Source organism: Procambarus clarkii, chromosome 31 (assembly GCF_040958095.1).
Source record: "Procambarus clarkii isolate CNS0578487 chromosome 31, FALCON_Pclarkii_2.0, whole genome shotgun sequence".
Classification (NCBI taxonomy): domain Eukaryota; kingdom Metazoa; phylum Arthropoda; class Malacostraca; order Decapoda; family Cambaridae; genus Procambarus; species Procambarus clarkii.
The window spans coordinates 28,371,378-28,391,377 of NC_091180.1; the positions used below are offsets into that span (position 1 = coordinate 28,371,378).

Sequence of the window (20,000 nt, forward strand, 5' to 3'; positions counted from 1 at the left end):
TATAATACGAACTGCATCTCTAACACACACGCATACGCATTCCCAGGAGGCAGCCCGTATCAGCTGTCTAACTCCCAGGTACCTATTTACTGCTAGGTGAACAGGTGCATCAGGATGAAAAAACACTGCTCATTTGTTTCCGCCTCAGTCGGGAATCGAACCCGGTCCCTTAGGGTTACGATCCCCGAGCGCTCTCCACTCTGCCGCGAGGCCCCCGAACGTTGTGTGCAAGTGTATGTACTCACCTAGTTCTTGCGGGGGTTGAGCTCTGGCTCTTTGGTTCCGCCTCTCAACTGTCAATCAACTGGTGTACAGATTCCTGAGCCTATTGGGCTCTATCATATTTACATTTGGAACCTTGTATTGAGTCTGCCTCCACCACACCACACCACTGCCTAATGCCGTGTGGTGTGTGTGTGTGTGTGTGTGTGTGTGTGTGTGTGTGTGTGTGTGTGTGTGTGTGTGTGTGTGTGTGTGTGTGTGAGAGTGAGAGTGTGTGTGTGTGTGTGTGTGTGTGTGTGTTTCCAAAATTTCAAATTATACTCTGTAAGACACGTGCAACAATTAATAATAATTTATAATATTATTTATTATTATTATTATAAAAATAAGAAATATATACAAATTAATTTGTCACAAAAATGACCAATGACTGCTTTCAATTTCATGCCTGCAGTTCCCCCAAACTTTTGAAGGCGATGCGGTGATTGGTCATTCACCAGCCTAACGATCCAATAAGAGTAACGGTTACATATTGCTTTTGGAAATTGGCGGGAGATAGCGTAGTAAAGGTCCACGCTATTTGGCGCACCTTCCTCACCATGGGGTTATGAGTGTGTGATGAATGAGGGAATGAGGAGGTGTGAGTGTTAAAAATACCTGAGTATATAAATATTTAATTGCTTAATAGGGTTTCTTTCTCTTTTTTTTGTTGACCAGACTACACACTAGAAGGAGAAGGGACGACGACGTTTCGGTCCGTCCTGGACCATTCTCAAGTCGATCACTCTTTTTCCTCTCCTCGTACTTCCTGCTCTCTCCCTCTTTCCTTCCCTCTTTCCCCACTCCCCCTCTTTACTCCCCCTCTTCCTCCGCCTCTCTCCTTGCTCACAATTAACTGTGACGCGTTCTCTTATCCCATTATTTGGTAAGGGTCGTGGCAGACTCCCAAGATGGCCATTGTATCGTAATGTCCCGTGACCTTCCCGCACCAGCCGGTGTCTCTCTACTCCCCTACATGTACTCCTCTAGGCTTAGGTGTGCTTGCGGGGGTCGGATGTTAGCTACCAAGCCCCGCCTCTCCTGTTCAGTTAATGCAATGAGCCTCATACCTCGTGTTATTTATTATTTGATTTTAAATTGGTTAGTGATTTCGTCTGTGATATTTGTTTTAGTTTGCTATAAAATTTATTTTTGACAGCACGATAAAATGGTTTGTTCTGACATCTGTCCTGCCATGTGTGTGTGTATAGCTTCACCTAGTGAGCTTCTAGCTCTCGTACTCATTGTGAACTGTTTCTCAGCTAAGTCATTTTCACTCGTATAGTCAGGCCGGAGCTGCATACTGCAGGGATGGTCTGATGTATGTACCCGATGTTTCATGATCCTGGCACAAAGCACTGGAGGAATAGTGTGCCTTGACACACGAAAGATACATTTGTTGAGAGAGATGATGTGAGGTTGGTCTCACCACAAGGTTAATTCCTCTGAGTAGTGATCAACGTGACTGTTGTTGATGGTAACGAGGTCAATATGGCACTCCAGTGTCACAACTGTGTGTCGTATGGGTTGAGGATAAGGATAAGATAGGGATAAGAGCCACGATCCAAACGTAACTAAATAACCCATTATCCGTTAATCCCAACTTTTAATACCTCAATGTCTTTCTCTTGTTAGCCCCGATATTATCTCTTGTTTACATATGTGATCTTGTCGATGTAGATGTTTTGTTTGGGTGTGTGATGTGACGTGTGGTGTCTGGTGTTTACAGTAGCGGAGCGGGATGATGTAAGGTGAAGGACGCTATGTATCGCAATGTGGGTGTTCTTCTTGCCTTACTCGCCGCCACACAACACCTCCGCGTCCTCGCTGCTGGAAATATAGGTGAGTACCCCCCTTCATGTTTACGGGCTCACCATAGCCCGTGCTACTTGGAACTTTACATTCCAGGTAGCGAATCTTTAACAACAACAACACTCTTCATTAATTAAGTCCACTTCGGGCTCACCATAGCCCGTGCTACTTGGGACTTTTTGTTCCGGGTAGCGAATCTTAAACAATAACAACAACAACCCCCTTTATTGGTTTTACGGGTTATTCATGCCCGTGCCACCTCTTGGGTGGCTTAATTTTCATCAATCAATCCCTTCATTGGTTCTCCTAGGTGTACCTGCCCTGTAAACCCCACTTGTGTACGTAGTTGGTACTGACGGCCGGTACACATAACAGTATACCTATGTGCTTTATCTAGGTAGTGTACCTTGGCGCTACACCTAGGGAGTATATCTTGGTATTACACCCAAGAAGTACAACTGGGATATACACCCAGGAAGTATACATGGGAAGTATACCCAGGAGACACTCCTAGGATGTACACCACAGCAGATTATCCTAAGATGTACATCTTGCCAGTACACCGAGGAAGTATACCCCCTCCATTAGACATTATATTACTAGACATATTTAATATATCTACCCTAGGGCAGTACGTCATGGCTGTCAACACATGCACCTGAACGCTACATAGGCCTATCATTCTTATATTTATGATAATTATAACACCTTTGACACCTGTATTGCTCGAGTGGCCCGCCACACTGTGTATGTAAGTGTGTGTTTACAGCCTGAATATGGAAGCCAGAGAGCGCTGACTGCAGGCTGTTAGCCAATCAAAACACAGAAATTGGATCCAAGAAACTTTTATTTTGTGAATTAGAAGCATATGTGGAAGGTCTGTCACGTGAGGGTGAGGCTGGGGAAGAGGTTATAGGGTGAGAGAAGGAGAGGGTTAGGGTGAGGATCGCAAGGGAGGGAGGGAAGGAGGTAGGTAGGGGGGCTTTTGGGTGGAGGGGTGGGGGGGGGGAACTAGACACACACATCAACCAATATTTGGGAAACGATATCGGAAGGTGTGGCGCAGATATAGGAAGGTGTGGTGCAGATATAGGAAGGTATGGTGCAGATATAGGAAGGTATGGTGCAGGTTACGGCGTGGCGGGGCGTTGTGAAGAGCGCCATCATGGCTGCTCAGCGCTGCCTCGCTACACTTCGTCTCCTTCGTTAGCGACCTGTCCTCTCCCGTCTAGGGTGTGTGTGTGTGTGTGTGTGTGTGTGTGTGTGTGTGTGTGTGTGTGTGTGTGTGTGTTGACGGGGTGCGCGACGGGGCCTGGACGAGCTCCTGCCACCTCCTGCTGCACCAGGTCAGAGGGGGGAGGGGGTATATTCTGCGGCACTTGTAGTTGAAAAGTAGGGCACGTTCTGGTTGGCTTTCCTTGCGCGATGATTGGTGGACGACAGAACTGGTGGTGAGATGATTGGTGGACGGCAGAACTGTTGGTGTGATGATTGGTGGACGACAGAACTGTTGGTGTGATGATTGGTGGACGACAGAACTGTTGGTGAGATGATTGGTGGACGACAGAACTGTTGGTGAGATGATTGGTGGACGGACAGAACTGTTGGTGTGATGATTGGTGGACGGCAGAACTGTTGGTGAGATGATTGGTGGACGGACAGAACTGTTGGTGTGATGATTGGTGGACGGCAGAACTGTTGGTGTGATGATTGGTGGACGGCAGAACTGTTGGTGTGATGATTGGTGGACGACAGAACTGTTGGTGAGATGATTGGTGGACGGACAGAACTGTTGGTGATGATTGGTGGACGACAGAACTGTTGGTGAGATGATTGGTGGACGGCAGAACTGTTGGTGAGATGATTGGTGGACGACAGAACTGTTGGTGTGATGATTGGTGGATGGACAGAACTGTTGGTGAGATGATTGGTGGATGGACAGAACTGTTGGTGTGATGATTGGTGGATGGACAGAACTGCTGGTGTGATGATTGGTGGATGGACAGAACTGTTGGTGAGATGATTGGTGGATGGACAGAACTGTTGGTGAGATGATTGGTGGATGGACAGAACTGTTGGTGTGATGATTGGTGGATGGACAGAACTGCTGGTGTGATGATTGGTGGATGGACAGAACTGTTGGTGAGATGATTGGTGGATGGACAGAACTGTTGGTGTGATGATTGGTGGATGGACAGAACTGTTGGTGTGATGATTGGTGGACGGACAGAACTGTTGGTGTGATGATTGGTGGACGACAGAACTGCTGGTGATGATGATTGGTGGACGGACAGAACTGCTGGTGTGATGATTGGTGGATGGACAGAACTGTTGGTGAGATGATTGGTGGATGGACAGAACTGCTGGTGTGATGATTGGTGGATGGACAGAACTGTTGGTGAGATGATTGGTGGATGGACAGAACTGTTGGTGTGATGATTGGTGGACGGCAGAACTGTTGGTGTGATGATTGGTGGACGGACAGAACTGTTGGTGTGATGATTGGTGGACGGCAGAACTGTTGGTGTGGTGATTGGTGGACGGACAGAACTGTTGGTGTGATGATTGGTGGACGGCAGAACTGTTGGTGTGATGATTGGTGGACGGCAGAACTGTTGGTGTGATGATTGGTGGACGGACAGAACTGTTGGTGTGATGATTGGTGGACGGCAGAACTGTTGGTGTGATGATTGGTGGACGGCAGAACTATTGGTGTGATGATTGGTGGACGGACAGAACTGTTGGTGTGATGATTGGTGGACGGCAGAACTGTTGGTGTGATGATTGGTGGACGGCAGAACTGCTGGTGTGATGATTGGTGGACGGACAGAACTGTTGGTGATGATTGGTGGACGGCAGAACTGTTGGTGTGATGATTGGTGGACGGACAGAACTGTTGGTGATGATTGGTGGACGGACAGAACTGTTGGTGATGATTGGTGGACGGCAGAACTATTGGTGTGATGATTGGTGGACGGCAGAACTGCTGGTGAGATGATTGGTGGACGGCAGAACTGTTGGTGTGATGATTGGTGGACGACAGAACTGCTGGTGAGATGATTGGTGGTTGGTGCGATGGGTTGGTCCACAGACAACCAAAGCAAGTTTCCATGGATGTTTTGGCTCCCAGCACAGAGCCAAGAAAGTGTCCCTGGTTGGCTTGATCTACAGAAACAAAGAGCACTAGGCAATCGAAAGTGGCTTGGTCTGTGGGAACCGACCTGTGAGATTTATATTTATTTAATTTATATGAATTTATAATTACGTTAATTTATATACTTCGATAGCAATTTGTATAATGATAAGTGGACTGTATTTCTGCAATAATCTCATAATCTCACAAATCGATCCTCTACACATTAGGGGGGGTTATTAAATTAATATATATATGCAGCCAATCAAACTACAGTATCTACATACATTGAAGAGGTTCCTTATCTTATAGTACAGCAGGCTAGTCCACCAGGTATAACTAGGGTGTAGACACCAAATTATCCTCTTTGAGGTAGCTTCCATATCACCCAGTAACTGGTGCACAAATCTTGCTTCCTCGTCTTGACCTGTCAAAAGTGCGCTAGCTGTGAAGCCAGAATCCTATATATGACAAGTATTTCAGAGAAAACTGTACATGGAACATGAAGACCTGGCTTAATTACCTTTAGTTTGAGGCTTCCACGTGATCTAACCGGGTCACCCTATATCCTGACATTAATGGCCATAAATGAATGATAAACGGGTTTCGGAAAGAACACTTAACTTGAATTGTAGACATCGTGTTGGAGATGGTACCTTTGGTTTCCATAACACTACGTCCAAGTAAAATTAACAGGAGCCGAATTTGCTCCCGTGTGAGCCTCTGGTCTCGTTATAAACAATGGCTGTTTAACACTCCATACTATTGACGTTACTGGCCGACATTGTCCAGAATGATAGGAGCCGAATTTGCTCCACACGTCTCGGAGGTGACACAACAATGGCTCCCTCCTTCCTCCCTCTGACGCCTGGCTTTCATTGTCCAGATTTCAGAACGTGATAGAAGGGTCACATTTACTCTACTTTAATATTGATAATTAAGTTAATTTATATAAGATGTTTTTATGATGGTAAAGTCCAAAGACTAATGTATTTAAGAATAATTCCCAGCAGAATAGCTGGTCAATTTATAATGGTATGTGGTGATGATATCCCGTTTTCTTTAGACGGTAATTCCACTACAAGTTACGTTTTCTATGGGTAACTTGTTTATACAATACAGCTATTATCTGTATGATATTAAATAGTGTCGGATTTTCCGACATAATTCCCCAGGGGCTGCTCACGGGTCGAAGTCCTAATTAGAACAGACGAACACCGATACTCCTCCTTCGAATTATTAGATTAATTTGATGTTAGTAGTTAGTAATCACACATTTGTGTGTCTGTTCGTACAGGACGGATGTCCCGTACTAGAGTTGTAGGGGTTAGAAGTCTAATGCGATTTCATTTCCCTGTCAACTCTTGAAAGGCTAATATTCAAGCCTAATTACATATTATTTAACCCAGAAGACTGGATGTGATCAAGTACTACAGTCAAGTATGATTCAGGGACTGCAGTGAGATCAGTGACATTAGATATAACTTGAAGTTTCTTCAGGTAACTGGTCACTGATATATAAACACTGAGGCCCATGGAATACATCTTGATTAAATAATAAATGTATCAAATCAGTCATCAGATTTATTAGGGTTTAATTTAGTTAATTGATTCAGAAGATTGAATAGCTCATCATTAAAGTAAAGTATGGTTCTGAGACTGCAGTGGGTTCAGTGACATTGGTCGCAGTGACTTGTAGCTGTTTTAGGCTACTGTTCACTGATTTGCCACTGAGGCCTCATGAACTCATCTTCAGCTTTAAATGATGATACTAACATCAACCTCTGTTGGTATAGTCAGCTGTAATCTCCTTAGTATAATGCTACTGGAGAAATATAATCAGCTGACAAATTTAGATTTCTACTGGTATTGTTTATCTGCAGGCATAGGTCTCCTCAGGCTTGATACTGGGCCTGAGAGTAATTTACCTCCTGCAGAGTTTAACATGGTTATACCCTGATATTTAGTAGGGCTACCGATGAATCGATGACAATAGTCTGTCCCTACAAGGAGACCGAAGTCGGTGAGGTGATCAGACTTAATATTATCTGCCAATTTTATTCCTCTATTTCTCAGGAATTTGGCTGTTGCTCTCAGACCTTGAACTTGTAGGTCTACTGGTATTTTGTCCACCACAATGGCTTGTACTCTACAGACGTACCTGCCTAAACGTACTGATGGTTGTACCACCTGGTAGACATGAGGTCCTGCATCTGTTACAAACCCTGAGATGTTGAATGACATCTGGGCTACAGGCCCAGAGTAGTATTGTAGTATTGTAGTATTGTTGTATTGGCCCATTGTAGTTCATCTGCCAACTTTTTAGTAATATATGTTCTCTGGGATCCTTGGTCAAACAACCCACGGGTATGGACCTTGGCCCTCTTATTCAGGATGGTAATTTGGGCAGTAGGCAAAGTCGTATTACCTTTAGACTTTGCTGATTGGACACTCTTTGTTTGTTGCACCTTGCAGTACTGTACTGTGGTGGGAATGCTATCTTCCACCTTGGGTCTTGAATACGTTAATTTCGTATATTTACACAGTGCTGCATGGTGCCTACCTCTTCTACACCTGTTACAGGTGTTGAATTGGGTATCACAATAGTCTATGTTGTGTGACTTGAGACACCTTGCACATCTCCCTAATTCCTGGAGTCGCTCCATACGAGTGTCTCTGGTTGGATAATTAGCACAACGGTATGTTGAATGTTTCTTTTTGCAGAACATACATGTCCCCCAGCCTACTGCACGTTTGGAAGTTACCGGTTTGGGTGAACTAGTAACAGTAGGCTTGGAGGTTGCTGCTGCATTGTCAGATTTTCTGCAACTTGATGTTAGAGTAATTGACTGATGTTTATTTGGGGTAGTTGTTTTACCCTTTAATTGACTCTTATTTTCTATTTCTGAAGGCTTGCATGAGGCTTTAACTTCCTCATTTGCTCGTCGTTTGTTTATGATGGAATGTAAACCTTCAGTGATGTCCTGTACTGTCAGGATGGTGTTATGTTGATGTGCATATAATTCATCTAGTATATCGCTGGACAATTTTCGTTGAAGGACTACTTTGGTCATCCATTCACTAGTAGTTATATCAACCTTAAGTCTGAATGTTCTTAGTAGTGACTCAAACTCCATGCTGAAGGATTGTAATGAGTCAGCAGTCTGATCAGGTTGAGGTAAATCCAGCAATTGTAGTACTAGATGTATGACAGTTTTCTCATTGCCAGCATTATTCCTAGGAAGCTGGACTGGGAAATTAGTGCTGTCGCTATTTTCATTTACATTTTCTACTACTGGTTCAGCTTCACCTCTAGTTTGGAGGCATGTTAACTTAGTAGCTTCAGGTATTGGGTTTTCAGAAACCACAGAGACTGTGGATAAATTGTCTGAAAACTGCTTAATTTCTGGTGGTATATTATTGGGTGAAGCTGTAGTGGGTGAAGCTTTACTGGGTGAAGCTTTATCCTTGTTGATTAAAGGATCTAATCTGGCTTTACATTTATTCTCAAAAAGATCCAGATCATCCATAACATTATCTACTTTATTTGATGTACTTGCTATTTGTTCTGATTCAATTATCCTGTGTAAATGTTCCAACCTGCCTTGAGTTTCTTCTTCATATTGTGCAAGGTCAGACAGGAATGGTTCCACATCTTCAACTACTACGTCATCGTGGACTTGATTTTGGTAAGATTTCCTATTTGCTTTCAATATATGCAATTGGGTTTGAATCTGTAACAGTGGTATTTTCAACCGATGATAATTAATTACAGGCTCATATAACAACTGTTCATATTGGTTGAGATCTCTTGTTAGTTGGCGTTTGCTTGATATTAAAGCACGCTTTGCTTTCTGTGGACTAGTCATGGTGACTTGTTAATTGGGCACCACTGGCTCATAAATTGTGAGCAAGTACTAATGGTAGCCTAGGGTTAAATTCTGAACTCACTAGGCAATAATCCTACCTCTACTAGAGGTTAGCACTTAAAATTAATACACATTATATATATATACAATCATACACACTAATGATTTGAGTGATAAACCAGTGTCACTGGAAGTACCTTTAGGTTAGCTCTTCTATATCACCCTAGGATGGTAGAGACACTAATTAATCACTCAAAGGTGTAATGATCATAAGTAAATTATTATATATACAACTCAATTCGAGTTGATAAAAATTACACCCAAAATAGGGTCTGGACCATTCATTAATGGTGTTAGGTTGATCAATATAGTACAACTGACTATGGTAATAATGGGACTAGGATGAGCAATAATAGTTCAACTAGTCAATGGTAAATATCCTACCCTGTTGTGGGTTGGCAATTAGTAAATATTATACTGTGATCACTAGTGCAATATATATTAAATAATTCTCTATTTTGGAGAAATAATATACACAATTATTGATAATAGCCTCTTAATTAGCCTCTATGAAACTTCTAATATTATCAAGAAGTATTAAATATTATTAGTGACCTCGCGAAATAAACTCCACAAAATTCGTAGATAATCTCTCGCGAAATGTAACACCACGAAATCCGTGAACAATCTCGCGACACAGTCACTAATTTGGCTGGCTTCTATATTAGCGCTGTCATTTCACAGAATAACACTCCACCAAATCTGTGGGTGTGCATGAAACCGCTGACGAAGCTGATCTGGGCTGAGGGAGGCTCCTGAGCTCCCTCGAGGCTTCGCCGCTGTCTTTGACTGGCTTTGTTTAAATCACACTGCACTAGTATATTTAATGAATCCACAGGTTAACTGGTTCATCCGGTACTAAGATGACCAAATGTGGGTTCAAAGGACCGAATATTCCGGTTCCGAAGGTCCAAATAATGTGGGAACCGACCTGTGAGATTTATATTTATTTAATTTATATGAATTTATAATTACGTTAATTTATATACTTCGATAGCAATTTGTATAATGATAAGTGGACTGTATTTCTGCAATAATCTCATAATCTCACAAATCGATCCTCTACACATTAGGGGGGGTTATTAAATTAATATATATATGCAGCCAATCAAACTACAGTATCTACATACATTGAAGAGGTTCCTTATCTTATAGTACAGCAGGCTAGTCCACCAGGTATAACTAGGGTGTAGACACCAAATTATCCTCTTTGAGGTAGCTTCCATATCACCCAGTAACTGGTGCACAAATCTTGCTTCCTCGTCTTGACCTGTCAAAAGTGCGCTAGCTGTGAAGCCAGAATCCTATATATGACAAGTATTTCAGAGAAAACTGTACATGGAACATGAAGACCTGGCTTAATTACCTTTAGTTTGAGGCTTCCACGTGATCTAACCGGGTCACCCTATATCCTGACATTAATGGCCATAAATGAATGATAAACGGGTTTCGGAAAGAACACTTAACTTGAATTGTAGACATCGTGTTGGAGATGGTACCTTTGGTTTCCATAACACTACGTCCAAGTAAAATTAACAGGAGCCGAATTTGCTCCCGTGTGAGCCTCTGGTCTCGTTATAAACAATGGCTGTTTAACACTCCATACTATTGACGTTACTGGCCGACATTGTCCAGAATGATAGGAGCCGAATTTGCTCCACACGTCTCGGAGGTGACACAACAATGGCTCCCTCCTTCCTCCCTCTGACGCCTGGCTTACATTGTCCAGATTTCAGAACGTGATAGAAGGGTCACATTTACTCTACTTTAATATTGATAATTAAGTTAATTTATATAAGATGTTTTTATGATGGTAAAGTCCAAAGACTAATGTATTTAAGAATAATTCCCAGCAGAATAGCTGGTCAATTTATAATGGTATGTGGTGATGATATCCCGTTTTCTTTAGACGGTAATTCCACTACAAGTTACGTTTTCTATGGGTAACTTGTTTATACAATACAGCTATTATCTGTATGATATTAAATAGTGTCGGATTTTCCGACATGGTCCACTGGCTTAAAGCCAAGTAGACGTCCCAAAGTGGCTTGGTTCACTGACTTAGAGCCAAGTAGACGTCCCAAAGTGCCTTGGTCCACTGGCTTAGAGCCAAGTAGACGTCCCAAAGTGGCTTGGTCCACTGGCTTAAAGCCAAGTAGACGTCCCAAAGTGGCTTGGTTCACTGACTTAGAGCCAAGTAGACGTCCCAAAGTGGCTTGGTCCACTGGCTTAGAGCCAAGTAGACGTCCCAAAGTGGCTTGGTCCACTGGCATAAAGCCAAGTAGACGTCCCAAAGTGGCTTGGTCCACTGGCTTAACGCCAAGTAGACGTCCCGAAGTGGGCTGCTGCGCCTTGTGGACCCACTTGATGTAGTTCTTGAGACTAGTTCGATGCACAATCTTAAATATAAATGTTCAGAAAAAAATGGATGAAAAGTCATTGCATTAAACTACTGTTGGTAGAAAGTCAGGGCTGAAGAGCAGACGCACAACCCTACAAGCACGTCTAGGTTAATACTAGACAACACCACACGGTGTTAAATAATAAATAACATACTCTAAATACACACTTGTCACAAACCAAATACACAAAATTGTGTATTTTTAGAATGATATTTTTCACTGGATATTTGCACTAATTAATACAAATACTGAACATCTGATAGAGTGTGCAAGAAGTTATCACAAGATCAAATATATATTTGTACCAAAAGCAATTTAGATAACATAATGGATGAAATTGGCCGATAAATAATTTTTTGCGTGGTTCGCCAAAGATGACGTAGTTATTGAATGTCCAGAGTCTTGTGAAGGAGTGAATATAGCGTGAAGTGTCTGTCTGATTATGGTAGGGGTTACGAGGCGGGGTGATCTGTCCAGAGTGTCTAGCACTCATCACCTCTTGTGTCGTGGCTGTCTTGAGTGAAGGAAGGAGTCTGCCGTGGCTGTCTTGAGTGAAGGAAGGAGTCTGCCGTGGCTGTCTTGAGTGAAGGAAGGAGTCTGCCGTGTCTGCCTTGAGTGAAGGAAGGAGTCTGCCGTGTCTGCCTTGAGTGAAGGAGGGAGTCTGCCGTGGCTGTCTTGAGTGAAGGAAGGAGTCTGCCGTGTCTGCCTTGAGTGAAGGAGGGAGTCTGCCGTGGCTGTCTTGAGTGAAGGACGGAGTCTGCCGTGGCTGCCTTGAATGAAGGAAGGAGTCTGCCGTGGCTGCCTTGAGTGAAGGAAGGAGTCTGCCGTGTCTGCCTTGAGTGAAGGAAGGAGTCTGTCGTGGCTGCCTTGAGTGAAGGAAGGAGTCTGCCGTGTCTGGCTTGAGTGAAGGAAGGAGTCTGCCGTGTCTGCCTTGAATGAAGGAAGGAGTCTGCCGTGGCTGCCTTGAGTGAAGGAGGGAGTCTGTTGTGGCTGCCTTGAGTGAAGGAAGGAGTCTGCCGTGGCTGCCTTGAGTGAAGGAGGGAGTCTGCCGTGGCTGCCTTGAGTGAAGGAGGGAGTCTACCGTGGCTGCCTTGAGTGAAGGAGGGAGTCTGCCGTGGCTGCCTTGAGTGAAGGAGGGGAGGCTTGGGGGGACTGACACTGTGGTGGGGCAGCTGTAGTAAGGTGGGGGTGCTGAGTGTGGGGGGGGAGACACCCCCCCCCCGTCTCCTCTACCAAAACAAGAACAAAAAGTCTTAGCAACTTGGGTTATCTTCACTCCGGAAGGCAAAACAGCTCGCTAATTACCTCCCGGATGTAATGACATTTCAACTTGTGTGTCTCGCCGAGACCCACAAGACGCAGTGGACGTGTCGAGGACAGTGTAGCACAAGGGCCAATCACAGGCCAGCTCGGGACTCATTCCTCAACCAGTCCTCGCACTAAGTTCATTCCATCCAGCGGCCGACCCCAAAGACACTTCATCAATATGACTGCTGTTCCTTCCAAATAGGATTTTTTTTAAATATAAATTAATATTATTATATATTAGCTTACTGTGCATATTTAGGCATTGGTTAGGTTAGGCGTTTAGGTTCTGTTGGCGATTATTTGTATTTGTAGTGCATCCATTATGTAGTGCGTTCGAACACTTCCGGAACAAGTGCTTCACTGACGAATTTTGTTCGAACCACAACGCTGTAAATGCTTCACTCACGTACTACAAATACCAATAATCGCCAACAGACCCTAAACACCTAACCTAACCTATGCCTATATATGCACAATACACTAATATATTATAACATTAATTTATATATAAGAAAATTCCCGTTTTGAATCCACAGCATGTTAAAATTTATGAATGTGTCTGTGGGGTCGACCGCTGGATGTAATGGACTTGAGTGGAGGACGGGTCGCGTCATCAGCTGTGAGTCGTGTGTAAACCGTTCTTCATTCATAAACAGAGGGTTTGGCGGGTGTATGGGATGGCCTTTGGCCTTTGTTTATGAGGACGGGCTGCGTTCCTTTAGCACGATGAGACCTCATACAATGAGGAAGATCTGCGTTTAGTGAGGAAGATCAGCGCGCCTTCACTGCTTATAAGTGAACCTTGCAGTGTACTAGTAGGCTTAGGACTGCATTGTTCAGCCCTAGTAGTGCATATCTTGCAACTAGTAGTGCATATCTTGCAACTAATAGTGCATATCTTGCAACTAGTAGTGCATATCTTGCAACTAGTAGTGCATATCTTGCAACTAGTAGTGCATATCTTGCAACTAGTAGTGCATATCTTGCAACTAGTAGTGTATATCTTGCAACTAGTAGTGTATATCTTGCAACTAGTAGTGCATATCTTGCAACTAGTAATGCATAGTGTAGCTGCTGTGGTGCACAGACTAACCCATGTTGACCATAGTCCACCAGTGGTAATGTGTTGACCAAGCCTATAGCAAGGCCTAGCTGGTGGTGAAGAGTGTACTGGGGGAAGTGTATATGTACTGGGTGCACAGTCTTGCCCTAGACACCATGATGGTGCCAGGGGGCTCCACCACTACACAGGTTACACAGGTAACCAGGTCACCTTGGGTCGTGCACCTGTTGTGGGTTTACACTCTCTGTATTTGACTTCAACATTTGTAGTGACAAGGGTGTGGAGCTGGCGAGTGTGTTGGTGTTTGGTGTAGATGGGGTGTGTGGCTGTGTGTGTGAGGGGGGGGAGGTGTATGCTGGGGTGGTGTGTGTGTGTGGGGTGTTTGTGTATGTTGTGGTATGTGTGTGTGTGTGACGGGGGGGGGGGGATTAGATGCGGAAAGTGTGTACTTTCTGTTATCATGGGTAGGAATAATGGTAGTTATCTCCCACACCCACAGTGATAACCCACAGCGATAACCCATGCTTCAATAATTACTGGTTGCCTCATGGAGGATAATTAGCCCCCGGTGAGGACAGGTAAATTAGGCATGAGGGAGGTAATTAATGCCGACTCCAGGTAGGTGCCAGGAGTCACGCTTCTCCTTCTATGATGACGCCAATTTGTAATATCAATGTATTTATAGAGGTGTATATTTATAGCAGTATGTATGACGGTGTATACCCCGTACAGTGTGTTGTGTGACTGTGTATGGCAGTATTGTGTCCTGTATGGAAGTGTATTCCCGTGTATAATACGTCACTATGATGATTTATAGCGAACTTTATTTTAGCCATACTGGTGGGTGTATAACTTTTGTGTATGATAAACATTCACGATCTGACTGACCAGCGCCCAGTCACCGCTCGTAGTAACTGGTCAGTGACAGTCACTCATGCCAGTAGTCACTACTCGCTCAGTTATCATGTTATCACTACTCGCGTACCTTGTTGAGGTCAGGCAGTGATGGTAACTACTCGACTACCACCATGACCACTCTCTACCACTTGATGACTCGCTGTGTCACTCACCTTGTACTCACCACAGTCAGCCTCGGCATCTACTCACCGGTCGGCCGAGCGGAAAGCACGCTGGACTTGTGATCCTGTGGTCCCGGGTTCGATCCCAGGCGCCAGCGAGAAACAATGGGCAGAGTTTCTTTCACCCTATGCCCCTGTTACCTAGCAGTAAAATAGGTACCTGGGTGTTAGTCAGCTGTCACGGGCTGCTTCCTGGGAGTGGAGGCCTGGTCGAGGACCGGGCCGCGGGGACACTAAAGCCCCGAAATCATCTCACGATAACCTCAAGAATCTCAAGATAACCATTGAACTGTCACAATCTCCTCCGATGTGGACACCTAGCACGCGACAGCCCCAAGTCTAGTATCATTTACCTCTCAGAGTGGGCATAGTACAGTGGTTTACATCCACGGCCCATAACCAAGGTGGCCGGGCAGGACAAAAACGATTGGGCACATTTCCTTTCACCTGATGCTTGTGTCAGACTAGCAGTGAAAATCTGACCCAAGGAGTTTGGGTGCTCTTGGGGGCTGGCCAGGTACAGGCTTCCTGTCCCCCTCAAGCGTTAGTATTTACAAGTCACACAGCAAGGTGATGCTTCAACAAGTTCCCTTGATTTGGTATAATATTCACACTAATGAGTACTGAAACGAGCCAACCCAAGCCACCCTCCTAACCTCACTAGCCTCCGCATAGAAAACATGACAATTTGCAAGCTATTACTTGTCATAGTACGGCATATTATTGTACGTTGGGAAGTGTAGTGTACCAAGTGAGGGGCATTAGTTGGGAGGAGGGACGTGAGGCCCACACACACCAGCACATGTGGACGGTGTGTGTGGTCACCACTCACCCACACGACCAGTCCTTAGCAGGCTGCGACGTCCTTAGTAGGCTGCGATGTCCTTAGCAGGCTGCGACGTCCTTAGCAGGCTGCGACGTCCTTAGCAGGCTGCGACGTCCCTAGCAGGCTGCGACGTCCCTAGCAGGCTGTGATGGTGGAGTGTTCGTGTTGACTGATATTGATCATGGTGGTGTGTGTGTATTTACTACTAATGCCTGCAGAATTGAGCTATTAGCTCTTGGACTCCGCCTTTCTAACCAATCTCTTTTTTCCTCTATTATGTCTACTACATATATTTGTCTGTAACACACACGCACACACTCACACATCACCAGGCAGCAGCCAGTAGCAGCTGTATAATTCCCAGGTACCTATTTACTGCTAGGTGAACAGGAGCATCAGGGTGAAATTTGACGTGTATGTGCAAGTTAGGTGACGGTGTTGGTACGGCGAGTGGGCCACCGTCGAGTGTGTGGTGTTGGAGGCCCACACGTGCTGACCTCTCCAACCACAACTGGTCAAGACTAAGAGGCCAGTCTCCTGGCATGGGTCTCCTGGCACGGGTCTCCACCTTGTCCAGCATTATGATCAATGTCAGGCCATCCAGGACAACGGTCCGTGCTCAAGATGACAGCCAACCTCAGCCACGTGTAAGGCTGTGCAGCCCTTGATGCTGAGAAGGCATGAGAGTCGCCCTAAGGCTGTAAGGCTCTTGGCCGCCTTGCTTGCTAGGTCAAGTACGTCACTTTCCATGGACACTGAAGAATCAAATTTCATTCCCCAGAGAGCAACATGGTCATTGCACACCAGGCCTTGCCTCTTTTTTGTTTACGTGTCCCAGTTACTGTATCATGCTGACATGTTATCATCATGGTCGGTGTTATACCTGCGGCAGGTGTGACCGGCCGCCGGCCTCCCCGGGCAGGTACTGGTGCCAGTTGGTCCTAATGCCACACGCAGCTCTTGGTATGTTGTATTCCCCATATGTTAAGGTTAAAGTGCAGCCATTAGTATAGGCCTGAGCTTCAGGGATGAGGTGCAGTGGAGTGATGAAGTAGACATACCACAGCAGAGGGCCAGGCACGCTTCCCTCTGGTACCCCTGGCACCAAGTGAGTAGTTTTCACATTCTACTCCATTGGCGACTACTCTTAGTCCCTTCTTGAAGGTAGTTTCTTATCAACAGTAAAATGGAGCATACAGTAGCAAGTGGTTGAAGCATGCCAGTAGTCCAGAGTGCCAGACTCCACCTTAGGCTCCTGCAGTGTCCACGACATCAACACAACTTATTTTGGAATAATCTAACGCCTGATGCATGTAGTGGAGCGCTGTTGCAAGATGTCAACACCAGAACGACCTCTCCTGAAACCTAAATTGACGACCAGATAGTAAGCGATTATGGTAAAAAATGCTGTCACTTGGTGAGAGATTAATGTCTCAAAATTGTATCCAGTAATTGAAAGCAGTGACACTGAAACCGACTGCCGAACGACTCTTCATTGTGTGGAGTGGAACTACATCCACCTTTTTCAATTGGGAGGACCAAATTCTCTGTCTGTCTGTCTGTCTGTCTGTCTGTCTGTCTGTCTCTGTCTCTGTCTCTGTCTCTGTCTCTCTCTCTCTCTCTCTCTCTCTCTCTCTCTCTCTCTCTCTCTCTCTCTCTCTCTCTCACACAGTTGTGTAACACTGAGTAATACATTCGGTGTCTCCACTATCTATCTCTGACCCGCTGTTATTGCCGGGCCTCACTCCGCACTCACGCGGGTAATTCTCTCTCGTTGTCCCCATGGCCAGAATTCGACCAATCCAAATGATACTATATCGGACGCTTGGTAAAGCAGTGGTCGCTACAGGAGGAATGTGAATGATCCGGATGGAGATTACTGTACTGAATATGGGGTTATGGTGCCTGTAATGGATATTTAGTTAAATGGTGGTCGCTTGTGCGAGAATAAGAAATCCGGATGACAGTCACTGCAATAGATGTCCGGTTAAACGGTTGTCGCTGGGCAGCAAAACTAGCTATATGGGTAATGGACAGTATAAGGGATGTTCACTGAAAGTGATGGTCGCTGGAAGAGGAATTAAAGTAAATTCGGATTAGGGCCAGTATTCCGGATAGTTGGTCTTGTTGATGGGACACAAGAGGAAGAATTTAAATAATGTGGGCCAGCAGGAAACTTTTATTTTGTTTCTGGCAAGATGCCAGTCATTTAGGAGGAATTTGGTAATTACGACTGTGGTCATTAGAGGGGATATTAGCATAACCCAAATGTTGCCTATATATATATATATATATGTATATATATATATATATATATATATATATATATATATATATATATATATATATATATATTATATATATTATATATATATATATATATATATATATTATATATATTATATATATATATATATATATATATATATATATATATATATAAAAATATATATATATATTATATATATTATATATATATATATATATATATATATATATATATATATATATATATATATAAATATATATAATGGTGTAGTTTGTCTGCCTCTCTCCCTTCCGCTATTTTTCTTTTTCTTGGTTTTCTTATTTCCGTGTGGTGTCTGGTGCCAAGCAGTGCCTGCTGGCCACACTTGGTGCCACCCTAGGGGACAAACCTGACACATGTGTCACAGTGACACGTGTCACTATGACACATGTGTCACAGTGACACAACTTTAACAACATTCCTGACACACACCTGAGACTCTGGTGCCGTCTGAACAGTGCACCTGATTTTGGCACCATCTGAAGAACTGGCACCGCCTGGGAGGCCTACCTGGCACCACCTGGGAGGCCTACCTGGCACCACCTGGGAGGCCTACCTGGCACCGCCTGGGAGGCCTACCTGGCACCGCCTGGGAGGCCTACCTGGCACCACCTGGGAGGCCTACCTGGCACCACCTGGGAGGCCTACCTGGCACCACCTGGGAGGCCTACCTGGCACCGCCTGGGAGGCCTACCTGGCACCACCTGGGAGGCCTACCTGGCACCACCTGGGAGGCCTACCTGGCACCGCCTGGGAGGCCTACCTGGCGCCACCTGGGAGGCCTACCTGGCGCCACCTGGGAGGCCTACCTGGCACCACCTGGGAGGCCTACCTGGCACCACCTGGGAGGCCTACCTGGCACCGCCTGGGAGGCCTACCTGGCACCGCCTGGGAGGCCTACCTGGCACCACCTGGGAGGCCTACCTGGCACCGCCTGGGAGGCCTACCTGGCACCACCTGGGAGGCCTACCTGGCACCGCCTGGGAGGCCTACCTGGCACCACCTGGGAGGCCTACCTGGCACCACCTGGGAGGCCTACCTGGCACCACCTGGGAGGCCTACCTGGCGCCACCTGGGAGGCCTACCTGGCGCCACCTGGGAGGCCTACCTGGCACCACCTGGGAGGCCTACCTGGCACCACCTGGGAGGCCTACCTGGCACCGCCTGGGAGGCCTACCTGGCGCCACCTGGGAGGCCTACCTGGCGCCACCTGGGAGGCCTACCTGGCACCGCCTGGGAGGCCTACCTGGCACCGCCTGGGAGGCCTACCTGGCGCCACCTTGGAGGCCTACCTGGCGCCACCTGGGAGGCCTACCTGGCGCCGCCTGGGAGGCCTACCTGGCACCACCTGGGAGGCCTACCTGGCACCACCTGCTCCGCTGCTCCTTCCTACAGGTGGTGAGGAGGGGGGGGGTACTTGGCCACCTGGTGGAGCGGTGATCAATAGCACGCCGCGCATAACTCTCCTGACTCCCGCACATACACACACACACACACACACACACACACACACACACACACACACACACACACACACACACACACACACACACACACACACAGGTTCTCACAGCCGAGTTGACATCGCTCTGGGGTCTTAGTTCTAAGGGCCCGAGTTCGATTAACGGTCGAGACAGAAATAAGTGGACAAAGTTTCTTTCACCTGATGCACCTGTTAACCTAGCAGTAAATATATATATATATATATATATATATATATATATATATATATATATATATATATATATATATATATATATACCTGAGTGTTAGACAGCTGCTACGGGCTGCATCCTGGGGATGTGTGTGTGTATGTGTGACGAGAAACATGTAGTACATATGACTGAAGAAAAACAGTTCGGTAGTCAGTTCATTAGAT

At 45.5% G+C, this 20,000-nt stretch overlaps 1 protein-coding gene across 3 annotated transcripts in view; it reads left to right on the forward strand.

The window, feature by feature from the left end:
- The window catches only part of LOC123758808 (uncharacterized), a gene marked incomplete at its 3' end in the record, with an annotated part of 252,072 nt that overhangs the window by 18,232 nt on the left and 213,840 nt on the right, over positions 1-20,000 (forward strand). For all 3 annotated transcript variants that reach the window (XM_069334617.1, XM_069334619.1, XM_069334618.1), the window contains 1 exon segment: positions 1,991-2,103. In XM_069334617.1, the coding sequence (XP_069190718.1) occupies positions 2,025-2,103 (79 nt within the window).